Here is a 20,941-nt window from a genome sequence, read left to right as displayed (position 1 = left end):
ATTCTTCATAAAGCGCTTGTCTCCGATGCGTTTGTCAAGGCAGTACTTCGGTTTTATTTAAGCTGTATGCAAAGCATAACACACCCAAGTTTGCACATCCTAATGCATTCAAAGAAAAAAAAAAAAAACCAACCTTCCTCTACTTAACCAAATCTTATGCCTTTGCATTAAAATTACAGAAGTATTTGGGGTATAGAAGTTTACATGCAGTAGCAGTATATTAAGTTACACTCATTTTGTTAGAACAGGCAGTAGGATTTCAAGTGAAAAAGCGTTTGCTGGACACATTAGGAAAAGCAGACGTGAAGCAAAGTAAGGCTAGACATGTTTTGCTGTAACTCAGTGAACAACTCACAAGACTTTGAAATTGTTAGTTAAACAGAATGAAAGATCAAATACAAAGACAAAAACCACCAGGGAATTCAGCAAAGAAAAACTGGATTTTATAGAACAGGCTCCATCAGAAGACAACAGATGACAATGTTTTATGGACCTGCAGTACAAAGCACAGTCCGTCCACAAGAACAAAGTCTGGATAGGTTACCATCAACACTGCAGCTCACAACTGGACCTAACCGCTGCGCTGATGTTATGTGAGACACTAGGAAGAAAATGCTTCAGAGAATGAGAAGGTGAAGCAGAAGTTAACATGATTCTCAAGACTGCAAAGCAGTTATAATTAAGAATTGATTTTTTTCCTAACCATTTTTATCCCTTTCCACTACCCATCCGTTGTGTGAGGATCTTCTTCATGTATAGCTGTAGCAACTGCATTTGTTAAATACTAGGACTTTTTTTCCCCCCACAGGTCCAGCAATGAGAACCGTAAATACTGCAGAAACTGGTACTGGATTTCTAGCTAAGTATGCTCTTGAAGTCAGACCATGAAATGTAAAGACCAAGTAACAAACAGGAGAGAACTGGAGTTACCCAGACTGCTTCCTTAATATAGGAAAGGACAAAGGACTTTGAACAATACCTGTTAAATATTTGCCAAGCTAGGGAAAAAAAAATTAAAAAATCAGAAACTCAGGGAACTGTAGTTTTGAAACAAGGACAGAGGTTGAATATTCAGGTGATTTGTTACAAAGGAGAGAAGCTGCATAGTTGGTTCATTACAGAACATGATCTATATTTCTAGATGAAGGAATTTCTTCAGTTTTATCTTCTCTAAAACATAAATGTTTACACATTATGCTTCTTCTCTATGAAGAAATATACTAAGATAGAGCCCTAAAGAGACTCCTTCAGCCCAAAAGAAAAATCGATTTCTGCTCTTTCCTGCTTGCCCTACCTGCTGCTGTTTAAAAAGAGGAAGAGATCAGCAACATACTTACACAGTGAACCAGCTGTGGCCCGTCCTCTCTTTGACCTTTCTTGATTAGCTTTTTCAGAAGCCAAAGAAGCTCTGGTTTGAATATTTCTTTTTACAGGGTTCTGCTGTGATTCTGCAGCCTTCTCCACTCCATGAAAGTATTTCATGTGATAATGCAATAACTTGGCTTTGCGGAAGGATTTTGAACAGTCCGAGAACTTGCATCTAAACTTGGGATCTTGATCAACAGTTGCAGCTTTTTTTGATGTAAGAAAATCTGCTCTCCTACAAGGTTTTGTTACTGTAAGAACAAAACAGATAAATTCCCCCATGCATTTGCTACATTTATCAAATGGTTTCCTAAACTTAAAACAACAAAAAAGTTAGAAATGGGCATGCATTCAAACATGTTAGCTATGACATGCTAAAATAAAATTCTAATGCTGTATCTGCCTTTCGGATCAATAGCTTAAGGGAAAAGTCTGCCCTAACTGTGCTCTCAAGAATAGGTTGTCATGACGCCACTGTTTTTAGGAATGAGATACTGTCAGAAAACAGTATTTTGGTTCCATGAATCCCTTGCCCAACAGCTAATATCATCGTATATAGTGCTGCTATAGATACAAGACTTACAGACTGTGCATTTTAGTCAAAACACTGAAGATTATGTTCTATCAAGTATTTATTTGTTTATAACTATTCACATCTTTGGCAAAAGCACTTTCCAAGGAAAACAGTTCTGCTTCTTTGCATATAACTATTTTGCTACCTGCTTTCTGGATGCCTTGTTCTACCACCAAAGTCTGGTTACAATGGAAGCAGTAAGTCAGAACTACATTTTTCAAGTAAAATTGAAATTTATTTCAATTTTCAAGCAGCAATGAAAGAATGAAACTAAGCAAAAGGAAAATTGCTTGCATCTGTTACAAGATGTCCCCTATGAGCTATACTTAATTAGTTTCTCAAAAAAAAAACCCAAGGAAAGTCTTCAGACTCAAACAGAAGAATATTTTAAGGCATCTGTTGTGCAACTTGACCTGGTAAATCCCTACTTCTTCCAACACTTCAGTAACTTTTAATTTATGTTTTTCCTAAGAAATACACAAAAGAAACATTTTGAACTAGGAGTAAATTTGATTACTGTCACCAGTATCCGTACCAAATAAAACAGAGGAGAGGTAGGAATTTGGAAACATGCAGATATAAAGAGATCCAGGCAATTATCCATCACTAATATGCACACAGCATCAAAAAAATCCCTCACCAACTAGAGGACAATGAAAAGAAGGTATCACTTTACAAGAGAGATTCCATATATAATTTTTTCCATTTGTTTTGGCAGTACTAAAATATTATTTCCATATTTACAAGCATTTTCGAACTTGGAAGATTAAGAAAGAAGTATTTTAATCTAGTCCCAGACCTAGCAAAACTGTGATGCAAAACTGGAGGTATGCAGCACACGAACAAAAATTAAGACATCAGAAGTAGTTGAAAACAAGGAACACAAAAGGACCCAGAAATGTTACAAACAAGAACAAGTGCAGAAAGAATAAGACTTTTCACAAGCGCACATATGCAGGAACACATTGAGATTGAGTGTTAAACGTAGTGTCAACACCATTTTGGGGTAAGAACACGGGACAGATTGTTCAAAAGTTTTTAGCATGTAGCAACAAAAACAGTGAGTGTTACTGAGCTGCATACTTAATGGTTATGTCATAGTGAAGAACAGCATCCTAGATAGCTGTATCTGAAGCATACTCAGTTTTTAAGTACTGTGTTATGACCAAGACACAAAACTTGAAGTCATTCACATAGGAGAAAAGCAAGTAATGGTACTACGGAGGCTGATGTACAGAGAAGAATTAACAAATCATATATGCACATCAGACTGGTTATAAGAAATATTCAGTTAATTTTGAGAAGAAAATAGTAAAAAACAAATACATTGCTTTTGGGTGTTTCACAAAGTTAATGACAAGGAGAAAGAGAAAGACATTTTGGCATAGCTATATTAAGAACATACTGACAGGGATGCTGTTTCAAGCAATTATTGGTAATAAGATTGTGACAAAGTCAGACAATTGGATCACACTTGCAGATTGACAAAGTTTGCCAACACCAAAATTGAAATATACTGTATACTATCAAAAGTTACATTCTTAAAGAATGAAAAATATTTCAGGAACACTCAGTGGGTTAAGTGAAAGTAAGTGCAGAGAGGTTCTCTTGACAGCAAGGCTAAAAGCCAGCATTCAGGACAATGAAATAGAACTTGTTTCTATTTAATAATCATCGTGAAGATGGGAAAATTTAACTGCAGCAGAAGGGGATAATAGGGTCCAAAGATTTAGCCAAAAAAATATTACAAAGACAAGGGAAACCATTATACCATCACACAACTGTCATGACGATGCCCTGTATCCAAGCTCAGAGCACTTCCCCTCCATCAAGATGGACAAATACTTGGTAAAATACAGGGAATGGCGGCTAACTCATCAGCTACAAGTTAGAAGAGCAGCACAGGACCATGTTAGCCAAAGTTTAGAAACAGAGGTAATGGGAAGACAACAAAAACTTACTGCAACATGCAAAAGGAATCTATTCAGAGTAATAAAAACACAGACAATCCCACATGGTTTGAAACAAAGCTTAAATTATTACTATCATCACCATGTTTGGGGGCATTTTCTTCACAAGTAACACAACAGAACTCCCTGCTGCCAGGGTACAGCAGGAAGCCGATGCCCAACTCCACCACCCAGGAGAGCCCCAAACGCTCCAAGGCCGACTCGTTGCACCAACACCTAAAGGGGAGAACTTCCATCCTTGCACATGTATACAAGTTTTGCTCACAATGCACGGTACTAAAACTGGTTTCTATTGAGAGAAAGTTTTGCTGTTACTAGCCTCAGATTTTCAGGCACTTGCCTTTTCAGAGGAGCTCGGTTGGTGTTTTCTGAGTACAGAGGAAAGTTAATGACAGACCTACCACCTGCTGTTTCTTCCATATTTATAACCAAAATTAAAACTCCTCACCTGGCATTCCATTAGCCATTACAATTTTAAGCACAGGCTCAAGGTCAAACAACAGTGTTTCCTTTAGCTTTCCCTACAGAAAAAACCCATCCCTTCAGTGTTCAAGTCAGCAACCTCTCCACTTCTCGATGTGCTGTATTATCCAAGGCTCAAGCTATGACCAAGTTCAGCAGGAACCTTACAATAAAATGTCACTGTGTGAAACTTCTGAGTCCGCAAGAGATTTATTCCCTGACCACCAATTCCTTGTCTGAACTGGCTCCTGCTGGGATAGAAATGTTTGGCAGCAGCACAGCATCTTGATTCAAAGTCTGCCATGCCGAGGCATCTTCTGAACACACTGGCAAGCCATCCCAGAAAGCCAACAGTGTACATAACGCTTAGCATTTCCCTCAGTTAAAGCTGGCCTTGTTGCAGCTTCTAACCATTAGATCTTCACACGCAATTGCCTGTTAAACTGATGAGACGTCTAGTCTCATTCCTGGTCTCCACAGAAATACTAAGCGAAGATCAAATTATTTCTTCACCTGCTGTTAAACTAAACACATTGAGTCTCTCTAGAACATACATCCTCTGCTGCTTCCATCGGTTAGTATTTTCAAGATTATTTTGTTACCATTACCTTTGCAGACATAAATTTTTATGTATCCCAGGGGTAACTGCACATGCAATTCCAGATAGTTATCCCAAAACCTCATCTCACATTTCCCTCTGTTCACACAAATGTGAAAGTTGACCTGTGGGGTCTAATGTCACTGGTTCAGTGTGGTCAGTCTCAAAATTCTAAGAACCATTTTAGAGCTGGTGCTTGCTTAGGAATACATTTGTTGCCGTAACAGACCACATTTTAAATACAGCCTTCTACTTAGCCCAGCTGACACTTTTTACACAGAGCTTTGGATCACTTCACACTACTGAGCTACCTTCTTCATTAATTACCTACTGTGGTCTTATTTCTTCTGAAATCTTGTGCTGGTTTTTTTGAGCTCACCAAAAGTGTTCCTGTTTATCATTTTAGCACCCGAAACTGTATTTCTTCCTTTATTTTCAAAAACCTTTGTCTTTTAAGATCTCAGTTGTGAAACAAAGAACACATTGCCTAATTGCTCTTCTCAAAATACTTTAGGTAAGGACAACATCCAAACATTTCCAGTGCATCCAGAATCCACTCAACTACATAAAGGAGATGTTGCTGTAATAAATACATACAACATCAACAATCAGAGATCATTACATGTTCACAAAGTGGTGATTTTTGAACCTGAAACATTACTTAACACACTCAAGACAGTATTTCATCTGACCTGCCGCTCACCATTTTCTCCCTGCGCTGGCACTAAGTCTGTAACAATAAAAACAGGGAAGTCTTGTAATGCACAAAAAGTTCGCAGGTGTGCGGTGCGCTACGCTGCAAGCCTTGACGTACCTTTAGAGGGGGCCAGCAACTGGATGGACGTAAAGGCTTTACCTGTACTTTGAGGTGTAACTGAAATGCTCTGTCCAAATCTGGTGTCCAGTTGTAAGAAACTGAGTAAGGCAGGATGAATTTCTTTATGCACTATACTGTTAGGTTTAAAATAACAACATTTACACTACCTTGAAGGAATCAAAGCCTGCCTAGGTAAGCTGCAGGATACACAGCTGCTCTCTCAAACTGGATGCAAAGATATTATGCTTCTCCTTAACTGAAACCCAAAGCTAAAAGTGAGCAAAATAAGAAGAAACATGTGGTGAGTACAAGGCAAATGGAATCCCCGATGCATGTCTATGCAAATAAAAAAAATAATCTTACAAGTTCTGAGAACTACAACTACAAACATGACAGCAGATCTGTGTAAAGCAAAGGCAGCTCACCTTTAAAGTCATCCCAGTTTGCAAGAGTAAAGCCACATGAACAGCTGCACACTGCTTCTAAGCCTGTTTTGACATACAGGAAACAGCTTTAACTGGCTGCACAAATTTGCCAACACACTGCCACCTGCTTTATGAAAAAGACTTGATTTATCTGAATGCTAATGACCAATTCTGGTCCCTAAACATTAGGGGAGCCAAAAACCAGCAGAATAGGATTTTTATCCTCTAATACATGTAATTAATCATAACTTTACTGAAAATTAAAAAATAAATTACTTAAGTTTTGACAAGCAATGACACATTGCCCTTTCAAAACACATTACAAACATACACATTTGAAAACTTAACAAGCACATAAACACTCCAAATCATATTTGCTGTTACAAATGTCTGCAACTACTATAAATCTTGAACCATCCACCAACCAGTGATGGGGAAAAACACTCTTTAAAATGAGTGCTTTTGTCCTTAAAAATTCCTGATAATCGAATGCTATAAAAGTCATGTTCTTCCTATACATCATGCAAGTTAAAACCAGTCCTATCAGGGTGCATCACTCACCCATGCCAAGACAACACTAACACATCACACTGAAGAAAACTACGGCTATTAATTTTATTGTTTTGTAGGATTTTCCTACAGGAAGAGAATGAATTCCCACCAAGTGACTAGAATGAAAGCCTGCAGACAAATAAAAAAGTACTGGGTTACAATGTTGCACTTATTCTAAGTACCAGAAGTTATCTTTTGATCTTAACTTCCATGCTTCATTTTGTCAGAATCTTGTACAGAAGAAATACTCCTTTTTTCTACCCGCACCGCCTATTCTGACAACACGCTTCTTCCCCTTTCCAAATGCCAAACCTCTTTAATACATACATCAGTCTGAGACTAACTGCCCGACATACAGCTATTAGCATTGGGAGACATGTCTGTCCGTCCCCTTGATCACTGCCCACGAAATAAGTTACTCAGCTTTCAGCCTCCAACACCAGGTATTCTTAGGACAGCATGCTCTAACAACCCCCACCAAGAGCAGGAAGCCACTGGTGATTTTCTGAGACATTTTAGATCCCAGACGCTGCCCGTGCACGCTGCCGCACACACACTACCTCCGGTGAAAGCCCAAGCCTTGCTGGTCCCCCGTCCTGCAGCCCATGGGCACTGGGGCGTGCAGACACAAGGCACCTGCAGGAACTACGGAACATTTATCCACGATAGGAACTATGGATTTTAAAACTCTTGTACCGGAAAACCACTTGTTAATCACATTTTTAGGGTTCGTTAAGTATGAAAATGTAGATTTTTGTACTTGGGATTTCAGGTGACAGTATTTACTCAAAAAAACTCTGTATTTATTCCCCCCCTTAAGAGCCTCCTCCAATAAAAATACCTGCTTGCCACATCTGGACGTCCACCCAGGTGCATGTCTGGCATTTCTAGCATTAAATAAGATGGCTTTAATTAAAGTAAGACAAAATTCACGCTCAGAAGTGGGGATTTTCAGACCGCACTGCGGTGCTGAAGTTCGGGTCAGAATTCAACAACTGCATATTCCTGAACTAACTGAAATCCAGTTCACTCAGGTACTGACAGAAGTGCCAGTGACCACAAGCAATACCAGAGGCTTTGGGCAGGTGAGTGAACCACGTTGTGTCCCCACAGCGTTACTGCCTGCATCCAATAAAGCAAGCTCAGGAGAAGCCACGTCCCGTGCATCACGGTGGACTGACGGCACACACGCAGTATTACACGCTCAGTGGGAATTCTCCCGCTTCAACCCAAATTACAAATGCTCAGCAATACATACAGTAGGAAGTCAGAGGGAAGTGGTAATAATGGCAAAAGATATCCAAAGGGATGACAGTTTTTTGAACTCCCAAGGGTTCAGTTGCACGCCAGCATTGTATTGGTGTCCTGCTTCATTTACCTGCCGCCAAAGTTACGCTCCCCAATTTCTGAAAAAGCAGAATTGAGGAATACTAGCTTGTGGATTTCAAACAGACAAGTGAATTCCTCTCCCTACTTCCTCCTTTACAAAACACAGCATCTCACCCCAGCAAGTATTGTACAAGTTCAAGGCAAGTGTAAATGCATCTGTAATCTCAGGCAGTATGCAAGTCGAGGAAAAAATCTGCTGGTATTTTAGTTTATCTTAAATCCTTAAATCTGTCAATCGTTTCCTGAAGTTTTTTCCTGGAAGGAGAACAGATTTCCCCATCAGCAACAAATACACAGAGAAGCAACATTTTCACACAACCAAGCCTGTTTTGTCTATTTGTTCTTCCATAGCCACTGGAAGCGATGCATTTGCTGTAACCCCTAACGCATACTGCTCAGTACATACTAGCTCTCACTACGTTATAGCCCCGGACTCAGATACCCAAACTTTTCTTTTTTTAAAAGAAAGCAGCCTTCTCTAAAGATGACCATACAGCTACGACAATACCCCAGTTCACGTACACCAGGGAAAATTTTTGAAACAAGACATTGTGAGACACCGTGAAAAGCTTTGCATCCTAAATGAGTACCTAAGTTAGAAAATAGATGCCCTTGCAGGTGGCTTTTTTTTTTAATAGTATTTGACCACTAACCCCAAAGCTTTGTGATTACACATTACAGTACCAAGTAAAATCATATTTATTTTTGAGAATATTCCATGACTAATTCTGGATTATTTACAAAGGCAATGGCAGCAGATGCCTTCTTAATACTGCATTAACTGTTAGGAAGAACATCTGTAACCACTGACACAGTTTTTCCATACTGTTAATACAGCATGTTCTTTCAAAAAGCCAAGAGTCACCATTCTCCAAATTCTCAGACCTTATCAAAGTTGTGGTTTGTCAATCTACAGTGCAATGAGTACATCCAAAAGATTATACAAAAGGTGAGTGTCATCTTAAAACCCACTACACTTCAAACTGAAAATTTGCAGGAATTTACAAAATAGAAGGCTAAATGGTTGCCAGCTAAAAAACCCCAACCAACCAACCAAAAAAACTCCACACTAAGAAATGCAGTAAGTTTATCATGCAAGATCACTGAAGTTAAAAAGCGTGTTATCATACTGTTTTCCTACATAAAGCATGTCCAAGAGGTGACTGTATCCACTGTAGTGGAAAGCTTTGCCACACCTTCTCTTAAATAGTTTACCAGAGGCTGAAAAGTGAGTATTTTCAGACATACTAAAAATTCTTTCCATTTTCTGAACTGCTATGACCTGCTATATCTCTTGGAAGACCTGCCTCCAAAGTGCAAGTCCTGCACACTTCACCTCAGAGCAAGCCACGTCACCATACCTGTTTGGAGCCATGCCTGTACCCGCACATTTTCTCACATGCCTAACGCCAGAGTCCCAACAGCCACCACCACTTCTGCTTGCCTGAAGCACCAGACTCCAACAGGATCAGGCAGCATCACTGCTTTTTAGCATTTCTTTGTTCTCCCAGTGACACAAGTGTCTGCAGTCTTCCTGTTAAGAACACCAGGGATGTCCTCCAGAGATCCAATGAAGGACGAAAAAAAATAATGCTCCTTTGCCGCTATAGCAAACAGCCCCTCCTGCGATCCACAAATCCACTCCAGGGTGAAAATTTGCAAACAAGACATGACTGCTCATCTTAACAAAATTACATTCAAGGATGCCTTCTCAGTTTCAAGGGCACTTTGGAGTAGAGGAACTTCAATTCCAAAGGAAAGAGGTACGAAGCACAGCACTAGCTGCTAACATTGCTGGCACTGCAAACTTCTAATTGACAGGGTACCAGTTTAGCTAACCCGGACTGCAGACTATTACAGCAGTACCTGACAAGCGCTTGCAAGGAGCCTGACCAGCTGTCAGCACATGAACTCAAGGAAACTAGTGATGTTACACTGCAGTTACTCAGAGGAAGTATTCGACTTAATGTTAAAGCATACATTAAATTGTTTCTACCTGCTACAAGAGAGGGAGGAACAAATTCATAGCCATTGGACAGAGCAACACCTTTTACTTCCTTCCTTTGCTTCAGGTATTTCCAGGCAGGATGTCAATAGCTCATGTACTCAGACCTAATACAGAGAGTAACGGCATTTCCTTTGTATTGGAGAGATTAACATTCTGTTTGGTTAGAACAGCCAAACAGTGCTGTTTGCCTCCATGAGCCAAAACAAGCTACAATCCATCAGTTAAAAAAAAGCTAAATCCAAAAGTACTTTACAGACTGAAAAGGACACAGCAGCTTGACTAGCAAAAAACAATCTGCAGCCACTCCGTATCTTCTGACCACACTGCCAGAATGCAGGGAAGGCAAGGCACAGCCCCCAACACATCAACAGGAAAGACTCTGGGTAGACCGTAATTAGAGTACAGGTGGATATATCATCAGCTGGTTCAAAGGAGAGCAAGATCAGAGCCCTCTAGTTTTTCAATAGTAAAAGACCATTTACACATCAAACCTGAGCAAAGGAAAAAGAGGTAAAATCCTCCCTGCACCAAAGGCACACACCAGCAGCAAAGGGAGAGGATGTTTCATTTGTACAGTTACACCAGAGTGGGTGGAAGAGGACATGTGCGAGCAGGAGGGTAAATTTGGAAGAATCAACAAACAGGATGAAAGCCAGCACATACAGATTACACTAGCAATGCTGAGAAACTATAAATCCCTCTAAATGCTCTGTTCCACTTAAAATTAAGCTTTTTTGACAGAGCATAAACTAGGGCATTTGTAGTTCAAGTTTCTCAGTAAGCTGCAGATCCAAGTATTAAAGTTACAAGAAATAATCACAGGACAGCACCAAGTTTTGGCATAGTCTAATATCTGTACAAGAAATTTTAATTTGAAAAGGGTAAGTACACTCCCCAGCTAAGAGCAAATAGAACATATACATTATTGAGGCAGACACTGAAATGTCTGAACTATTTCATAAATTTGCACGAAAACCTCTAAATAGTCTGGGGCTTAAGTATAACAGAAGACAAAACGTAAGGATACAGAAGTGCACAGTCAGGATTCCCAAACATCAATGCTACCACATCCCTCCAGCACAGAAATCACAAAAGAACCTCATCTCTCAAGATGTTAGTCCAACTTAATCCAGAATTACAAACATGGAATTACAACCTGAAAACAAGCACTTGTTAATTTCACCCTTCACAAGCTGAAAATAGTACACCCGGTCATTTAAAAATTATGATTTCTACTTTTTGGAAGACTACTGTCAATCTCCAAAGCATAAGATCAAAACTGAGAGTCCATAAGAAATAAAAATATGCATTTTCTTCTCTGTGGTTAACACTGCAAGAACACACAATTTTTGTTAGTGACACTCGTGCAAGCATGAAATACCTGGCATCAGCTGCCTTATGAAATGCATCAATATTAAATATGAAATAAAAATTTTAACCTGTAGCAGTAGAAGGTTCTTGAGTCCTGACAGTAACAGATGATGACCCAGTGTCTTCAACTTTTTCGTCCTGTAAACTGGCATCCGTACCAAGTGCTGTGCTATGTGATGTGTTTCCAGGAGATCCTTCTTCACTGAAACTTTGGTCAGATTCAACAGGAATTTCTAACTGGACTAGAATGGAGGAAAAAAAAAAAAATAAAGCACTGAATAAAATGCACACAAAAGTATATTCCAGAACACGGACATGTGTATGTGTTTTCAACACATTACAGTGGAAACAAATATCCATCCATGCTCAGACTGCATGCTGTTGTATTAACAACAAATTAAGCTTTTACAACACAGCTACTTGTAGCAACCTTCTAAATTTATAGCTGCTTAGACACACGCAGACTGCAAACTCTTTATAGCCTGAAATGGGACAGGTCTCCTCAAACCATTGTCAGAGTCCCCCAGAAAGGGAAAGGCCAGGAAGCACAGGGCAGAAAAAGAGGGAGCATTATCTCCACCCAGTCCAAGAATAAAAGCATCCTGTTTGTTGTTTTTAGTGTTCACCAAAGGATTAAACTGTAAATTTACCATTTGGATTACTTCTTCAATCTTACAGTGCTTTAATTTTGTAATTACCTCATTTTCACAAGCATAACCTTCATCTCTTAAAGAAACCCACATTTTCTTTAAGTTATTTTACAATCTATGGAGCTTTCCTTTTGCAAGGCCAGTTATCCCTCTACTGGAAAAGCTCCCAGCATGCCAGAGAAATGCTACAGTTACTGATGGAGAGGGACTCAATAGCAAAAGGCAATCACGGCAGCAGACAGATAGAAACTTTCCTTGAGTTTTCTCTGCAGTGCTGATGAAATTGCAGATATAGAGCCTGCAGGTTATGCAAGTAAAAGTATAGTGCTTGCAACAACTAGATGACTCCCATGCCACCATGAACCCAGAACACAGCAGGAAGCTGCTTACCCTGCTCAGGTTCCTTTTGGTTAGATACTGCATCTTTCAAAGGCTGACTTTCCGTTGAAGTTGTGACATGATCTGTATTTACAATCTCATGGCTAATACTAGACGAGAGTCTTGAAGATCGTCTCCTGATCTGGTCTCTTTCAGGGTTCTCCGAAGAGTTCTTCAATTTTTCCTGAGCTGGAATGGACAAATTTAGTGGTACCATGCAGTTAGAGGATTACTAGATAGCTCACAAGCAAACTTTAAGGACCTCTCCTCCTAATGACAGTTCAAAAGTGTCTTTTTAGGGACTGATGTTAACAGCAAAAGCTAAACAGCCCTGGTGATTAGAGCTCTCTGTAAAAGCTACAGTCATATTAACAGTTATAAATAAGCATAAAAATAGAGCAAAAGCCTATCTTATAGGGGTCTCAACTTCTTTTAGTAACAGATTTGAAGTAAGAATACGGATCGCTATCTTACTGGTAAAACATTGCTTTAAACAGCAACCATCCCACAGACAGTAATACCAGAAGTTAGATGAGACTTCAGACACACAACTTTGACTCTAAGCTGGATAATGTACGTGCACTGAAGTTTTAAGATTTTGTGATCCTAAGGAAGGGAAAGACAGCCTTCTTCAGATCATCATCTTCTTCATGATACTACTATAGAGAATATAATTTTCTTTCCTCATCAACATACTCAAGTTCTTCAACATCACTATACAGTATACCAAGATAAAGCAGAAGCTATTATACAGCAGTGACATGAATATTTATCTAGTATTAAAGTTTCTTTGCTAAGCAATGTGATAGATACGACTACGTACGACTGGCGAATTTAAGAAAAATGGGTGTTGCACTTTAGTCATTTCAAGTATCATAGTTAAAGGTTAATTCTACAGACATTTCCCCCCCCCTCCACTCAAGCTTCAAGAATTCTTATGTATAAATACTATACAAGCTGAATTCCAAAAAATACTCACACAAGTTTTTTTCAATCCTGGGACGCTTTGATGGAACTTCACCTCCCTTAGGTATTTTCCGACGTCTTAACTCCAAAGTTATGGGCTGCAGTGTCTGAGAACTTGGCTCTACATATTTAGATACAGAACAAAAATTGACTGGATATGAATCTGCAAAACTCTTTAAAACACAAATTCCCAAGCCTCATAACTTAAAATACTGGACTTGCATAAATACAGTCTTCACCAGTCTTTCCAAAGTCTACATATTAGCATTTAATCCTACTGCAGAAATGTTTTATAACATATGAAGTTTACTTGCCTAAATCTAATCTCTGACCAAACCACTGAAGCTCCAAGCCTGACTAACAAGCATGTTCTCAGCTGTCCTAAACAGCCCTGAACAAAGATGGGTTTAAAATTTTTTCAAAGTTTCTAGAACCTTAGGCTGCAAAAGAGCAAGATACTTTTCATTCCTTTAGTAAGTTTGTATGGGTTCTGATATATGGCCTAAACATTTAAGCTTAGCTACATACCTGTTGGAGGCGTAATCGGTGGTCTTCCACGTTTTCGTTTGGTTTCTTTTGTGTTTTCCTGTGAACTCTTTACATTGTCATTCTCAGGCTTCTTCTCAATTTGTTTATCTACTGAATATTCCATATCATTCTCTGATATATTCTCTTTATCTTCTTTTCCATTCTTAGATATATTCTTTTCTGAGACCTTGCCTTTTTCTGAGATGACTATCAATTTTCCTTCTTTATCAGGTTGCCTAACTCTTTTCTCAGTCTTCAATGTCTTTTCATCCTTGTCTTTCTTTGCATTACCTGTTGCTTTCCTCTGTTCTTTAAATTTCTCTCGCTTTTCAGGAGATGACAGAATTTCATTACCTCTTTCCTTAGGCTTAGCATTACCCACAATATTCTAGAATAAAAAGAGAGCAACATATGAAAGTTAACTTACTGCAATCTGAAAGTGCCCCCCGCACACCTTTGTATTTAGCAGACTTGCATCTTTGTGCAATTTTTCAAAGGATAAAAGCATATACTCCACTGTAACCCACAGATTAAAAGTTAGAAGCATCTGAACTGCCCAAGCACCTGTGCAGCTTCAACAGGACAGCACAACAGGTTCACTCTTTTCACAACTCACTGGCATTTGTTTCTTCTTTCTCACGCGCAGGTTACATTCATACCAGCTTGCACAGCACTACCTACAGCCTACTTGGGACACTGAAGAAAGAGTGGGAGTCAGGAGCACAGAAAAGGATAATTGGCTCAGTCACTCTGATGCAAAACTGGTCTTCCTTTCACAGAAGCATCTCACTCAAAACAGACCAGTATTTAGCTTGTAATTATCACTGCTACTAAAATGTGTTAAGTGTCACATAAAGCAATTGCAATCACCAGCTTCCTCAGGAACCACATGATGTTAAAATTTACACGTTAAAGTTTAAAAACAAAACTTTAAACCAATCGTAGAATCCCAGAGTGGTTTGGGTTGGAAGGGACCTCAAAGCCCATCCAGTCCCACCCCCTGCCATGGGCAGGGACACCCTCCACTAGCCCAGGTTGCCCAAAGCCCCATCCAACCTGGCCTTGAACACTGCCAGGGAGCCAGGGGCAGCCACAGCTTCTCTGGGCAACCTCTGCCAGGGCCTCAGCACCCTCACAGGGAAGGATTTCTGCCTCACATCCCATCTCCATCTCCCCTCCTGCAGCTTCAGGCCATTCCCCTTGGCCTGTCACTCCCTGCCCTTGTCACCAGCCCCTCTCCAGCTTTCCTGGAGTCCCTGCAGGGACTGGAAGGGGCTCTAAGGTCTCCCCGCAGCCTTCTCTTCTCCAGGCTGAACAACCCCAACTCTCTCAGCCTGTCTCCATGGCAGAGGTGATCCAGCCCTTGGATCATCTCCGTGGCCTCCTCTGGACTCGCTCCAACAGCTCCATGTCCTTCTTGTCCTGGAGACCCCTGAGATGGACGCAGTACTGCAGGGGGCGGGTCTCAGCAGAGCTGAGCAGAATCCCCCTCCCTCGACCTGCTGGCTTTTTCTGTAATTGGTGCTCAGCACGAGAGGAAATGAAAATCCTTCACAAGCAAGCTAGTGATACAATACTCAACTGTAATCTCATTTCCCCATAGTCCTTCTATAATACCACCAAACCAGGAAGAACACCCCTGCATCACCAGGTTGCTGCTACTCAATGCCCTTTCCACTTCACGATCCAGTTTCACATTCACACCACCTTGGGAGGACACAGGTTTTATTTTTTTTCCCCTTCCAATGATCCTGCTACAGGCTGTCCCAGAACTTCTCTGCTCTGATAAACAGAAACCTTCTAACTTTGTACCTGGATTAATAATTTATATTAGGTCATGTGTCAACACTGCCTTTAGCTGAACTAACTTCCCTTTTCCTGTTGCCTAATAACTTCAAGCATTACAGAGCAACCATACTCCTTCCCAGCCATAGTTCTGCAAGGCACAACAAGCTTAAACTCTGAACAAGGATCAGAGGACGAGAAAGGCTAAACACCTCAATACCTCTTCGGGGAAAGAAAGCAGAACAGCTGATTTGAGTTTTACAAAATTCTGAGAATACACTTAAGACTTACTAGCTCCTCGTGCTACACTACATCTTGCTTCTTCCCACCCCAATCTTCCTATCGGTACTTGGCTTACAGGAACTGATACCTTCTAAGATTGCCATTTTCAGACCACAGTCCTAAGAAATAATCTTGATGCAATAAAATGGTGAACGTGCAATCTCCTCCACTCTCAACATTATTTCAACCATACTTGGCACAGCCATGATTAAAAAAAATAAATCACTTTTAAAAAAAAAAAAAAAAAAGGAGATCAAATTGCTGTGTATTTCATGAAAACAGCTAGACAAAGGGAAAGAAAGTCTTTCACCTTAGGTGTCCGAGCACCACTTTTATCAGACATTATAAAAATCCATCTTCTCTAACTTCCTCAAATGCCAGAGTTATAGGAGAAGCTTCAGTGGAAACTCAAACATTAGTAAAAAACTCAAAAGCAGCCCCCAGACACCAGGTTTCATCAGTTGTGCCGCTTATAGAACCATCTGATTTAAATCAAGTATGTGGTACTGGAACGGACACGAACTATCTTAAATTCTTAAATTATTCTCCAGAAACTGAACCATAAACACAGCACATCTGAATTACCTCTTGATGTCACTGAACTCTTAAAAGCTGTGTGTCCTTGTGTAAGTACGTTAGCATTTTACCATCACTGTTCAATATAGCATGTTATGACCTCTACACAGGGACAGAGCTTATGCTGCTATCTTAGAAATCAGGTGGTTTGGGGGCTTTTAAATTTTTATTTAACAGCTAAGATATGAGCCATGTGTGTCTTCACAGGTACAGTCCCTCCTACTGATAAACAGAAACAAGACGCTTCCCTTCCACTGCCAGCACACCGCTACTTCAGTGTGTGTCTGAATTCACCCCTTAACTAACTTACATTCACAACTGAATTCTGAGCTCTCCAGTGGTTCAAGTATTTTTTTTAATCTTTACTTCTGATTGTGTAAACAGACCTCACCAGGAAAATCTCCCTTTATGTTTTTTTTATGCTAAAGGACAAAATGGAATGTTCTAGCATAACTTATCTCCTGGGTTAAGAGAAATCTTCCTGGCCAGTGGCTAAATGGAGAAGAAAACTTAAAACTCCTTTCAAAACCTACCCAAAACTATGCAGAAACATGAAACTTCCTAAAGGAGAGACAAAAATACTTTGCTTTTCTTATGCAGAATATTTCTTAGGATTGTTCAACTTCATGTATTTAAGGTTAAATATGGTAGAAATATTTTTCATGGCAATGAAGATTCATCAGGTAGTTTCCTTGTGAGTATTAAGTCAACCCGCAGCCATCATTAAGAGCTCTTTGTGGCAAATCTGAAAGTTTTCCCTCCCAGCCTGGTAAATACACAAATCTGGAGACCTCCAAGAAATGGCATGCCTCTTCACAACAGTGACAGATTCAAATTGTAGCCATTAATATTCATTACTGGAATCCATATTTAAGGCTTGTGTTGGGGGAGGGATTCAATTTCTTTGTTCAGACTTAAAAGTTCCAGAAAACTAAAAGCAGAAAGCATGACTAAACAGGCTACAGCTACCACACAGGAACGTGTGGCAAGATCTCAAACTTAAAACCATTTCTGTAACAAAAATTATTCTGAAGCAGGCACTTAAGATGTTTTAACCAAGTTACACAGGACTAGAACTTGTCAGCCTTTCCTACTAAGTGCCCGCACATGAAAACTGAAGTACAAAGCAGCACCTCTTCCTTCTCGCCCTGAGCAGGAGGAATGGCTCACTACTACTCCTACTATGTGGGAATGGTTCAAAGCTGCGCCAGGGAGGTTCAGACTGGACACGAGGAAGGATTTCTTTACCGAGACGGCGGTCAAACCCTGGAGCAGTCTTCCTCGAGAGGTGGTCAATGCCCCAAGCCTGTCAGGGTTTGAGGCATTTGGACAATGCCCTGAACAACAGGCTGTAGCTTGGTCAGCCCTGAATCGGTCAGGCAGTCGGACAAGGCGATCATTGCAGGTCCCTTCCAACCAAAATAAACAGCCTATTCTATTCCGAAGGTTGGACCCACAGCACTGAGCAGGTGAAGTGTTGGTAGAATAGCCAAACCATAGAAGCAGAATGTGGTTTAGTGAAAGAGCTTATTTTCTCAAAGTTGGGAGGTGAAAGATTATAGACAGCTTCCTTAAAAGTCTCAAGACAATCAAGCAGTTACTTTGGGAAAGAATAGTTTCTGTCCTCTCCACAGTTCCCATGCCTTAATTTTTAAGGTGCATCTGTTTAGACTAACCTCAAACAGGTGAAACAACCAAAGTGTGCTTCAATAACCTACCACTAGCTTTAGTATGTACATTCCAAATCTTGCAATGATTTTTAGAAAAAATTTATTTACGTTTTATTTACATGCTTATAACTTCTTCAGTTCGTTAAGTGCATTCATAAGAACATGAACCTGAGAGCTTCGCAAATCATACCATGAAGATTTGCGTAACCTTTTCATTTTAACAGATTTTATTTCAGATGTATTGTATATTAGCAATAGAGAAGTTTCATGCATTTCATATAATTTGTCAAGTCTAGTCACCTGAACTGTTATTTCTATTGTGTTCATGCTACTAGTATATTCTACTTACCTGATCGTTGGAAAAAGCTTTGACATGAATGTTTTTGACAGTCTGAACTACACCATCATAAAATTTCACAGTGTATGTACCTAAAATTTGAAAATAAAGTGTAAGAGTCAAGTAAAGATCAAAAGTTATTTAACAGAGCATCTGCTGACAGCTCCAATACCCTAGCTGCATATTTTGCTCTAGATAAAAGCTGCCTTATCTGTGGTGTTAGAATCTTCAACAGCAGAGGTCTTATCACAGGCCACGTAAAGAAGAAACAGTGAAGTTACCAAAAATAATAACGGTAAGCGTAAAAGTGCATGTTTAAGCTTAGAGTTGCTCCTTAGATACTTTCTTCACAAAACCCCAAAATATTTTTTTGTGGACTACTCCAATAGATAATTGCAGACGTTTTCTCTTTGATCTTTACAGCACACAGTTAATCTAAAGAAAGCACAGCACAAGTCCTTCATGGTGACTTACTGAAATTCAAAAAGAAGCAGCATGGCTATGCTTTCTCCCCACCCTCTATTTGTAAAGGGGTTTTGCAGCTCTGACACTAGTTTTACTGCAGTTACATGCATCTCTTGACAATAAACTTAAGAAACAAGTTTTCCCAAACATATACTTAAAGCAATTACTGACTGGATATCCCAGCAGAAAGTTCTTTTCTCTCATGAAAAGGCTAAGAGGCTAGGTTAAAAAAAGTTGATGGCAGACTAAAACATATAATTGAAAATAATGCTTTTCACAGTTGTCTTCTGTCTGCTGTACTATCTCTCCACCTAAGCAGAAAGGTTAGAATACAATTAGAAGTGCATTACCAACAAGCATGACAAAACTCAAAATGACTCCTTACCGTCCTTGTTAACAGCAGTAACTTTGGCCGGATAGAAGCGACAGTCAGACCAGCATGCCAATACCTGATCATTTATATGAAATCCCTAGAAGACAGAAGTGTTTTCATCTGAGAATTACACAACTTCATTGAAACATCATAATGATTAGTTTTCCAATATTTAAAATAAATCATAAAATTTATACAGCAGGCAACACAGCAATGGTGAAGCATTTTAGTGGTCACAATTCATAGAACTGCACATAAACTATTGCATACTCAAATGTCCTCTATTTTCTACTTACTGCACAACCTTCTTCCTCATGTAATCCTTCTTTTCTTAACTGTATTTTCTCTAAGGGACGCAAATAAGGACTGTCCCAACAAAACCATTCATCGTATCTATGGTTCCAGCGTTTGAAATGGATAAGTACTTTTCCTTCTTCATAATCAATTTCTTCAATGTGAGCTGGATACCTGGTCAAAAGGTAGATTAAAATATTTCAATTAAGAATAAAGTAAGCTGTCTTACTTAACTACACTTACGTGTTAACTTACTCAACACTTAACTACAGTACAAAACATTACACAAATGGGGCCTTCTGCATGATCAAAAGCAAAATATCTGAAGATCTACTTGATCAGGTGTGATGGGGAGCCAAGTTACTATACCTAACAACTTTTAATTTCTATAATGTTAATATTGATGTATCACTTATATAAGCAATAAAGATGCTACAGAATGACTAAGAGCTCAGCACAAATCCCAAAACTGAACAGAGGCAAACATTGGCTGCAAAGAAGAAAATACAACTAAGGAGATCTTAGTCCAGGGTCGAAAAAAAAAGGTAACTAGAGATCAAGAAGTCAGAAAAACCTTCTATACATCTAGACATTTCACGTATAGACAAGACTGACAGCTTCAGCTCCCTTTTACCAAGAATAACACCTGGAGGTCAATACACTCCTCTGAGATATCCATCAACAGGCATCATGAATCATCTTCCCAGTGTAACAGCAAAAGTCTAGCAGGCACACTAAACCTAATTTTAAATTTAACTTTGAGAATCTAAATCTTATCTACGAAGTCCTGGGACTTTTAAATAAAAAAATCTCTCAGTATATTAGAAGTACAAGAATCTGAGAAGAGTAAAATCCAGTTGTTTCTAATCAGGAAGACCTTCTAAATGATGCATTTCTTTAATTGCATTGGTAATTTGTAACTTCAGTAAGTATTTCAGAATCTTAGCATATTTCACTATCCCAGCTGAAGACAACATCCCAAGTATTGATGTTTTCCCTTCCGGAATAATAGTGCCAGGAGAAAGATCTCCGTTTGTCAGTGTTTTCAGTTATTTGGAAAAAAGGCAAAGCCCCACTGAATTCTTGAACAAAGGGTTGAAGAAAAA

At 39.5% G+C, this 20,941-nt stretch overlaps 1 protein-coding gene across 14 annotated transcripts in view; it reads right to left on the bottom strand.

The window, feature by feature from the left end:
- PHF20 (PHD finger protein 20) overlaps positions 1-20,941 on the bottom strand; it is a 73,905-nt gene that overhangs the window by 33,675 nt on the left and 19,289 nt on the right. For 11 of the 14 annotated variants that reach the window (XM_075768935.1, XM_075768947.1, XM_075768937.1 and 8 more), the window contains 8 exons: positions 19,838-20,009; positions 19,554-19,638; positions 18,716-18,795; positions 14,054-14,441; positions 13,539-13,646; positions 12,572-12,748; positions 11,600-11,773; positions 1,338-1,616 (listed from right to left, as the gene is read on the bottom strand). In XM_075768935.1, the coding sequence (XP_075625050.1) occupies positions 1,338-1,616; positions 11,600-11,773; positions 12,572-12,748; positions 13,539-13,646; positions 14,054-14,441; positions 18,716-18,795; positions 19,554-19,638; positions 19,838-20,009 (1,463 nt within the window). The remainder of the gene's footprint in view (positions 1-1,337; positions 1,617-11,599; positions 11,774-12,571; positions 12,749-13,538; positions 13,647-14,053; positions 14,442-18,715; positions 18,796-19,553; positions 19,639-19,837; positions 20,010-20,941) is intronic. The other 3 variants (XM_075768943.1, XM_075768942.1, XM_075768944.1) reach the window with 1 other exon arrangement.

The sequence above is a fragment of the Balearica regulorum genome, chromosome 16, assembly GCF_011004875.1.
Source record: "Balearica regulorum gibbericeps isolate bBalReg1 chromosome 16, bBalReg1.pri, whole genome shotgun sequence".
Taxonomy (NCBI): domain Eukaryota; kingdom Metazoa; phylum Chordata; class Aves; order Gruiformes; family Gruidae; genus Balearica; species Balearica regulorum.
The sequence above is the reverse complement of the archived record's forward strand: the minus strand, read 5'-3'. Positions and strand labels throughout refer to the sequence as shown.